The sequence below is a fragment of the Urtica dioica genome, chromosome 8, assembly GCF_054948205.1.
Source record: "Urtica dioica subsp. dioica isolate 48M chromosome 8, U.dioica_male_clone48M_v1_H2, whole genome shotgun sequence".
NCBI classification, from domain to species: Eukaryota; Viridiplantae; Streptophyta; class Magnoliopsida; order Rosales; family Urticaceae; genus Urtica; species Urtica dioica.
In genome coordinates this window covers 36049032-36058781 of record NC_142763.1, presented here as the reverse complement: position 1 = coordinate 36058781, position 9750 = coordinate 36049032, and the positions used below count along the sequence as shown (strand labels likewise).

Here is a 9750-nt window from a genome sequence, read left to right as displayed (position 1 = left end):
CTATATTTAAATAAATTAATTAATCATTTTGTTCGGTGATATATGTCGTCCAAAATTCTTGTTATAATAAATAATTATTATGATCGCCGTTGGGTATTCATTCTTGTAATTTTTTTTAGGAAAAATGATATGAAGTAGCCAATTCAAATTATGACTTTTGCAAAATAGCCATAGTTTCATTAGGTATAGCAAAATAGCCAATTGAGAGTACTACGACTTTTAATCCTGCCTCGATTAATTTTAATCTAGCCTTCATAAAACTTACATTCTGTCTTTATAGTCCGTTGGGATTAAATTTAATCCAGCCTAGATTAATCTTACTTATGCTAGTTTGTATATAATTGACAAACTATGGTTATTTTGCAAAAACTTAAGTTCTATTTGACTATATAGCCGTTTGACCCTTTTTTTTAACTTTTTAATTAATATAATAAATATATAAAAAAGAAATAATAACATCAATAAATCGTGTTTAAGTCGTGTCCCTTTTCAAAGTCAAACAAAGCTCCCCCTTTACTCTCTGACTCGTAATTCAATCAGTCATCAATGAGATACGGTTGGGAAGATTCGTTCCTTTCATCTATGTCCTCAACTGACTTTTTTATTTCAAAATTGATCCTCTAAGTTCAGATATATATCAATATCCTTTGTCTTTTATTAAAGCTTTTCGCTTTCGATATGGGTATTTAGTTATATATAAAAAAAACAATTCAACGAAAAAGCTTCCCAGAAAAGCCGTGGTTGGTCATATATACAAAACAATCAATATAGACGGGTGTAATAAAGAGTACACCATCATTTGACAGAGAAGAGAAAATAACTCTTCCTTTAATCAACCTCACCTTCATCTCCGAAGGTATTTCATTTTTATTTTATTTATCTATTAATAATAATAAGTTAGTCGATATGCGTTCATCGTGTCGGATTCTCGCCACTCGGAACGAGTATTTTCATTAGTTTTTTTTTCTTCAAAGAATTGTTAGAATTTGGATGTGAAGGTTTAGAAAAGATTTTTAATTTATAACTTATAATTTTGTTTTAAGACTTAATAATTCGTGAGTGAAGGAGGGGTTTTTTTTTTTTTTTTTTTTTTTTTTTTTTTTTCTGTTTTTCTTACAGATATTTTACCGGATAAAATAAACAGGCTCTCTCGTTGGTTTCAAAAATTTAGTCCAAAAGTTCACTTCTTTAAATTAATATTTTTCCCTCTCTCCTGCTACATTTTTTTTTTAAATTCCCTGTGTTTAGTACAATCTCAACGAGCGTCTGGATTGAAATTTTGCATGTTTGTATTTGGTTGAAAACGTAGCGTAGGCGAGTTGAAGAAACAGAGATAAGATGGCTCTGAATGGAAAAGTAAACCCATATTGCAATTACGCTTCCAATCCTTACCATGAATGCACTGAGCCTTGCTTGAAAAGGATCGCTGAAGGAAAAGGACGCAAGGACAAAAAGAAGCCAGGTCATTTTTTAACTTGAATAATAATGAAACACTTTAAAATTTTGTATGTTGGTTTGATTGTCCATGATCAAAATTTGTTCATGAAGAAATATGAACACAGAATTTTCATTGATTATATTATAATTATAATTATTTTATTGTTTTTTTTTGTTTGTTTGTTGTTATAGTTAACGGTGTTGTGCCAAACAAAAGGTACGAAGAAAAGAAAGGGAGTAATGGAGTCTGCCACAGAGCCGGAAATCCGTACCATGAATGCAACGAAAACTGCTTTGGAGGTTAAATACACCCTCTTATCAAATCAAAAAGTTGCTGGTATTGTTATCCTTGATGATTAATATTAGTATCCTTAAAATGTGTGTTTTAGGAGCTAAGAAGATGAACGAGACTCGATCGATGCCTCCAAGAGAGGTGGGGAATGGGCGGGCCTACAACTCGAGCGCATCGATGCCGGCGGCGCCTCCGCCGGCTCGTTATCGTTCGTCGGAGAACGGAGGTTTTTCTTCCGACGCGGCTTCCGGTGAAATTCAATCGGAGGACGACTCGACTTTCTACGACAAGCAACTTCTTTTCTCTCCTCCTCTCGTTGTTCCTGCCTCGGGGGTTCTTTCCACGGTCTCTCTCTCTCTCTCTCTCTCTCAGGCTGTTACTTACAGGGCTTAGTTTTGTTTTCCGATGAATTTCTGCCAAGAATCCAAAACTCCATTGTTTTTAAGATTAGAACTAGTTTTAATCCCAAGGGATTGATCCAGTGGTAAGGGAAATTCGTAGGAACTTATCAATCTCCGGTTCAATTTCTCCTGGATACAATAATTGAAGTAGTCTTCTAGTCGATAATGCCATAGCCTTGTGGATTTTAGTCGGATTTAGTCCGGAGACCACGCTTATAATTATATTTTAGGAGAAATTATTATAGGAGCATTTTAAATCCGAAATTCCATTGTTTTTTTTTTTTTTTTAATAATAAGAACTAGATTTAATTCCAAAGGGTTGGTCTATTGATAAGGGTACTTTTAGTACCTTGTCAGTTCCTAGTTCGATTCTCCCTGGACACAACAATTGGGGCCACGGCCTCTTGGATTTTAGTCAGATCAAACCCGGAAACCACGTTTATAAAAAAAAAAATAGAAGAAGTAAGAAAAAAAAACGAGATTTTAGGAAATTATTTTTAAATTGCATTTTAAATTTCTAGAAAATTTTCGCCGGCATTTTCACCAGCCAGTCATTTTGATTCCTGGTTAGCCACATAGAATTTCTTGAGCATTCTTGGGCGGTTTAAATCTTGCTAGCTATTTTCATGCCCCTAACACAAACTCATGTTCTCGATGATGTCGTGGTGGTCTCTATATTATGGCAGCCTCCTCCGAAAGAAGAGAACAAGAGAAGCAGAGACGAAAACAACATGAGCGACGGAGTCTCGAGCTTCAGCTTCTCGGGCGTGGCGCGGTCGGAGAGCGAGGACGAGGACGCGCGGTCTGACTCGAGCGTGTCGGTCGGCAAGTACAGAGTGAAAAGTCGACTATCTCCGATCCTTGAGTCGATCCTCGACCGGTACGGGGACATCGGGGGCGGGTGCCAGCTGGAGTCGGTGGCGATGCGGTCGTACTACCTCGAGTGCGTGTGCTTCGTCGTCCAAGAGCTCCAAGTCACGAAAGTGGCCCACCTCACGGGGCCGAAGCTGAAGGAGATGCAGGCCATACTCAAAGACGTGGAGTCGTCGGGCGTGGACGTGGCCTGGCTCCGCCGCGTGCTGTCCGACAACGCGGATGCCGTCGAGCTCGTGGGACGCCACAGGGCCGCCGAGGAGGCCTTCGAGAAGTGCGCCGCCGAGATCGAGGACACGAAGGCGAGCCTCGGGGAGAAGGAGAAGGAGGTCGCCGAGGCCAGGGCTCGCCTGAGGGACCTCGAGAAGAAGTCGGCCGCACTCGTCGAGTCTGTCGCCTCCATCAGGGCCAAAGTCGACGGCGGGAAGTCGTTGCTTGACGGACTTCTGTGAGACTTTTTTTGAAGAATGGTGGGTGGTGTATAAATCAAAATATGTTACTTTGTGGTGATTTGAAGCAACTATAATGATAACAATGATCAATTTATAATAAATATTTAATTGACCTTGTTGAGTTGAATAATTGCTGCCGTTGATTATTATTATTATTATTATTTTTTTAATCTTTGTTTTGGTTGAGGTTCTGGTGATATGTATACAAAGAAGAAATAGTAGCATTGCCGTAGAGGATTCTGATTCCACGTTGGTGTGAGAGTTCGCCAACGACACTCTCCTTAAATCAAAGGCTATAAGTTCATCATCAAGGACAGACCGAACAGAAGGTTTGGTGCCTGAAAAACCAATCAAGGGTATGAGGTCTTTGAGCTTGTCGGGGAAAATGTTGGTTTCCGTTATAGAGGTCGTAATCCTCGGTTAGTTTGATCTCTTGATTGATTGAATGAATAAAAGTACTTGCTTCTGGTGCTTTTGACCCCGAGGGAGTTCGAGAGGCCAAGGCGGAAAATCGGCAACTATAATGATAACAATCATCAATCTATAATATATATCAATTGACCATGTTGAGTTGAATAATTGCTAGCGCTGATCATTATTATTTCTTTTTAATCTCTGTTTTTATTTGAGGTTCTGTTGACATGTATTACAAGAAATGTTGGGGATTCAATTCCAGGTTTGATACAAAGAAGAAGCGCCGTCCCAAGTTTCGGTTCTTCATTCATGTTATTATGATGCAAATTGAATAGACGTCATTGAAAGTCAACACAAAATACCAATAGATTGAGCTCAATGTTCATGATCAATAATTAAAAAAACAAACTTCATTTGTTTTCTTCTTTCTTCAGCCCACTTTGTATACATTCCCAGAATCATGGTTGAGAACGAAGAAGCCAAGTTTATATATAATTCGAAACGTATGATAATTCAGTCCACAAACTGTTTATATAAAAGCATCCGATTTACAAAAGTAAAACCACCAAAAAGCATAACGCGTCAAAACAGTTTTCAGTAATGACCTCAAAAAACCGTTCAAACTTTGTAAAATTTAGATGTAGTATTCCAATACTTGTCCCACATCGCTAAGAAACAACACAATTGAACACTACATATATTCGGTTTGATGGCATATGTATCGCCGGGCTCAGTAACGAGAGCTTGTAACCCGAGTGGGGGCTTTGAGGTGGTGTGGACATTGGTTTGGCCCATTGTGTCGGACCTGACCTTGGCGACTGCCTGGGCCGCCCATTCCAAGCCGAGAGTTGGGCCGTGAGACCTGAGCGAAGGCCCAAGTTTCGCGGCCTTTAGAGTGGAGGGCACAGCGTGAGGCTGGCTTCACAGAGCAGCGAAAACTTCCCGCTCTCGGCAGTGGAAGGATAACGGCCCGGTGCCACTCAGGCCCACTATGGCACAATGGGCCTCTCTTAATTGAACCACCACCTTTTTATCATTAATAGAAAAATAAATTCAACTTAATGGGCCTCTCAGATTATGATTAGTTGTTAAAAAAACGAGCAATATGAAAATCCTCGCACATTTTTCTCTCTTTAATTTTTTTTGAAAAACTATACACTTTTCTCCTTCAGCGCAGGCTCGGTTTTACTTTTAGAGGTGTCAATTAATTGCTTTAGGCTCTCATTAAATAAAGGTCTAAATCATGTAACAACAAAATCTAAATTTAATATATTTTAGGTCTAAAAAATATATATATTAAGTTCATAGTCTAAATAAATGTTTAAAAATGATTATAAAAATAAATTTGCTTTATGCCTTAAAGATCATAGAGCTGAACCTGGGAAAGTTAAATATATATATATATATATATATATATATATATATATATATATATTTCTTTCTTTAGGGGCCCAAATATCAAATCTTACGGGGGTTGTGGTCAAGAAAGTCATTTTTTCCATTGTAAAAAGCTCTAAGAAGTAGTTTTTCTTTAATTTTTCATTGAAGTTATAAGCTATAATTATTTTAAAAAATAAATTATATGCAGGATTTTTTGTTTTTTTTTTTTTTTTTTTTTTTTTTGTTTTTTTTTTTGTTTTAAGTCAGGGGGAGCTAGGATCAAGCTAGCTTCATCCTTGCTTTCAACTATCATATTAATAACAATACTCACACGACCGTATACTATCTAATCTAAGTTAGCCATATATATTATGGTAGTAAATCAATTAAGGAATATATGATCGCCAAATCAATTAAGGAATATATGATCGCCAAATCAATTTCCACATCAGAATCTACAAGATAAGCACCAAATAATTTGTTACCTTAAATTCTACAAGAACTAGAAGATATTAATATTGGGTCATTAAGGTAATATAATATCCATATCTAATGGTTCTTTGGTGAACCAGCCAACAAGCTAGTTCTCCTTTTTCGGAGGGCGAGGGAGGAATCCCGTCAGATGTATCTCGACATCTTTGGTACTGTTTGTCTCTCAGGAGTTTTAGTTTTCCTTTCGATTACTTCGTGCTCTTTATCTAAACAATATCAACTATTTGTAGGAGTTTATCTCCGCTCGAAATTCTGTATTTCTGTCTTTATCAAAATCATCAATAATACAGTTTTCGTTTTCAAAAAAATATCCATATCTATTTCCACGTCAGAATCTACAGGATAAGCACCAAAACTGTTCCCGTCAAAATGTTCAAGATAGTAAACAAATCATATTTTTATTTTAAGGAATAACCAAATCATGTTAAGCATACACTAGAAGTAATAAGTTTTAACAATCTTGATTAGTACAATCCGGGTTTCAATCGATGCGTTAAAAAGTAGAAGCAAAGTTTATATAAAGTACCCTTAATTATATATATTTTCCATAATCTTCGTTGTGATAGATAAAAAAATCACATCAATCTGACTTTAAGATCCATAGTTTTCCTCTTTAACCTCTTTCATACCCCTAATTTTACTGTTTTTTTTCCTCATCCTACGTAGACGTGAATCTATAGCTTCATCTATTGATCTAACTTCTCATATATATATAAAGGAATCCAAAAAAATTGAGCCACCAAACTAAGCTAGACTGCGTAATAATTTAAACATTTCTGTAACTTCCAAGTTTAGCTTCAACAATTTATATCATTTTCTCGTCAACATTTCCATAGAAGACAAAAGATAAAAAAAAAAACATATATAGATATAGCGTATAGGACTTCTTTTTTCCATTAAATGATATAGGATTCGTAATAATAAAGGTATTTTATCTCATCATCCTATCATAGAACTAAGCAACGTTTGCTTAAGCTCTCCATGGCTGTATTTAAACCTGGCTTACCGGTAGCGGGACGGGACGGAATCCCCGCTACCGGTATGAACAGTAACGGGACGGGACTTCCCGTTAAGGCTGACGGACGGGACTCCCGTCCCGTTACTTTGGCTAACGGGATCCGGTGATCCCGTTAGTCCCGGTATTTTTTTTTTTTTTTTAATAAGAGCCGTTTTTTTTTTACCGTTTAAAATAGAGCCGTTAAAGACTTTCGGCCGAATTTTTTTTTTTTTTTTTTTTTTACCCACTTATTTCTAAAATCTATAAATGCCCATTTCATTCATTTTCTTCACACCTTTCCTTCAAACTCTCTCAAACTCTCTCAAACTCTCTCAAATTCTCTCAATCTCAAATTCTCTCACACTCTCTCGATTTTAATCTCAAATTCTCTCTAACGCTTTCATTTTTTCATGGCCTCATCATCCCGCAACCAAGGAGGTCGAAGGGGAAGAGCTTCCCGAGGTCAACAAATGCACCGTTTTGAAGAAAATTGGTTGCACTTATCTCAAAACGCCCCCGACCCAAACACCCAATACTCCTTCGATCCAAATTATGTTGCTCCTACTTTCAACCATTCGGAATTCACCGAAATTCCAAACACCCAAGTGCCATACTACCCTCAAATGGATCCCGAGCAAGCCTATCAAGCTCAAATTCCGCCATCCGAAGTGGCTTTTCAAGAATTTCAAGTATTCGAGCAACATTATCGTGAATCCCAAAATCCAAATGAAGAAGAAGATGACGATGAAACCCAAAATCCAAATGAAGAAGAGGAAGAGGAGGAGGAAGAAGAACAAGACCTACCACCACCACCACCACCACCTCAATCTCGAACTAAAGTTCCACGACCTCGACAACGTGAACAACAAGAGGAGACCCGACAACGACGACAATGACGAGAACAACAAGAACAACAACAACAATGTGAAGCACCTCAACAACAACAACAACCACCTCAACAACAACAACCACCACGACGTCGTGCTAGGTCCGTTGTGTGGACCTTCTTTGAAGAGGTGATTGCGAATGGCGAAAAAGCCGGAAAATGTCACAGTTGTGGCAAAATATTCAGCGCTCACAACACAAGAGTGGGGACTTCGCTATTGTGGAGTCATCACAGGCACTGCCAGGGGACACCATCTGGAGCCTCGTCAAGCCAGGTAAGTCATATCGATCCCGTAAGTTTTAGACGTGATTTAGTAGAATATTTTGTTTCCACCGATCAATCTTTTAGTCATATCGAATCTCAAGGCTTCGTTAGATTCATTAGTTCTATAATTCCAAATGTTCAAATTATGTCTAGAAAAGCCTTGAGATCCGATATCCTAAAATGGTTTTTAGGAGAAAAGGAACAAATGAAAGACACTATATTATCTGGTAGATATAGCGTTGCCTTAACCTCGTATATATGGACTGGTCAATCTAAGATGGATTTCATGAGCGTTGTAGTGCACAATATAGATGACGATTGGAACCTAAACAAACGTATCATTGCCTTTAGGAGGATAGAAGGTTCTCACACTGGTGAAAACATCTTGGACATCATAGTTAGTGTTATAGGTGAGTGGGGTTTGAACAATAAGATTATATCTGTAACCTTAGATAATGCCACAAGCAACAACGCCATGCTTAGGGAGTTCAAGGAGAAACTTAACGTTGACGATACCCTTTTGCATCAACGTTGTGCTACCCATATTATAAACCTCATAGTTCAAGCCGGAGCCGCTAGTTATGACCCTTCGATCAACAAGATTAGGAATTACATTAGTTGGATAAATAGTTTAACCTCTAGAGTAGATGAGCTTCAAAGACGCCTTAGACTAAACGGTCTCCAAGAACGCACCTTTCACCTAGATAACAAAATTAGGTGGAATTCTACCTTTCTCATGTTGACCAACTTCTTATCCGAGCATTACGTCAATGTTATTGTTTCTTACATTAACAGCGAACATGGGGAAAACGCTATATCCGAATATGATATTAGGATGGCTGAATCATTTGTTTCTTTTCTCGACATTTTTTACAAAGAAACTTGTTATCTCTCTGCTGTTTACACTCCTACTTCTTTTCTCGGTCTTCATACTATGACCGCAATTGCTGTGCATCTTGATAAATATAAAAACGAAACAATTTTTCAAGATTCTATTCAAGCAATGACAGCCAAGTTTTTAAAATATTGGGGGGCTGGAAAGGTTCCATCATTATACGGTTTTGGAGCCATTCTAGACGTCCGATGTAAAATTGGTGGTTTAAAAAAATTTCTGAAGTACATTAGAAACCATTTTGTGGACCAAGATTACATTGCACTTGATCTCTCAAGGATCGTGGAAGCTTTTTTTGATCTTTTCAAGGTATACGAGGCGAAACTCCTACCGCAATACCGAGCACAACCATCTCAATCACAGACGCAGTATCCGAGAAGACACCAATACACGAATGTCTTCGTCAACGCGCCCGCGTACAGCCCATAACCTCAACAACAAGAAGCTGTGACAAGTCAGACGAGGTCGAGCGCAACCGACGCACGGTCCCATCCGGAGATCCAAGAGTACGATCGGAACGATTGGGTCAGGACGGATGATGAAGCCATCGACCTCTTGGTTTGGTGGAGACAGAATGCGAGGAGGTTCCCGGTCTTGTCATCTATGGCACAAGACATCCTCACCATCCCTGTTTCAACCGTGTCATCTGAGGCGGCTTTTAGTAGTGCGGGCCGCATCATCGACGATAGAAGATGTAGCTTGAAACCGGAGATGGTCGAAGCATTGACGTGCGGTAAAGATTGGATTCAACATAGAAATCGAGCACAAGAAACATTCATGTGCTTCGATATTCTTGACGATTTTGAAGTTGATTTCGCAAATGTAAACATAAATGGTTAGACTAACTTGTATAACTAAGGGATATCCCGGCCCTTGTCCGGGATAAATTTTCAAATAATTAACGAGGAAAGGGGTGCTCTTTTTCCTCGCCGTCGCACCTTTTTAGGGGTCGGTGAGGTTTTTTAGGAGG

General features: G+C 38.4%; 1 protein-coding gene and 1 non-coding gene across 3 annotated transcripts; both read left to right on the top strand.

Annotated features, from left to right (window-relative positions):
- The first annotated feature begins 645 nt into the window (after positions 1-645).
- Positions 646-3635, top strand: LOC149389553 (uncharacterized). Of its 2 annotated transcripts, none has more exons than XM_089624325.1 (5): positions 646-856; positions 1310-1462; positions 1630-1737; positions 1827-2074; positions 2817-3635. In XM_089624325.1, the coding sequence occupies exons 2-5, from the start codon at positions 1339-1341 to the stop codon at positions 3453-3455; spliced, it is 1119 nt and encodes a 372-aa protein (XP_089480451.1). In that variant the 5' UTR covers positions 646-856; positions 1310-1338; the 3' UTR covers positions 3456-3635. The 2 variants fall into 2 exon arrangements, with proteins under 2 accessions (XP_089480451.1, XP_089480452.1); XM_089624326.1 differs by having other exon boundaries at positions 669-856; positions 1315-1462.
- Positions 3636-4592: 957 nt separating this feature from the next.
- Positions 4593-4899, top strand: LOC149389552 (signal recognition particle RNA). The gene has a single exon (XR_016301099.1).
- Positions 4900-9750: the final 4851 nt, after the last annotated feature.

What these genes read in the sequence shown, in the direction of transcription:
- LOC149389553 (XM_089624325.1), top strand. Translation starts at nt 1,339, where the DNA reads ATGGCTCTGAATGGAAAAGTAAACCCATATTGCAATTACGCTTCCAAT. An exon ending in CAAGGACAAAAAGAAGCCAG is followed by an intron (nt 1,463 to 1,629) that starts GTCATTTTTTAA and finishes TTGTTGTTATAG; the next exon opens with TTAACGGTGTTGTGCCAAAC. An exon ending in CAACGAAAACTGCTTTGGAG is followed by an intron (nt 1,738 to 1,826) that starts GTTAAATACACC and finishes TGTGTGTTTTAG; the next exon opens with GAGCTAAGAAGATGAACGAG.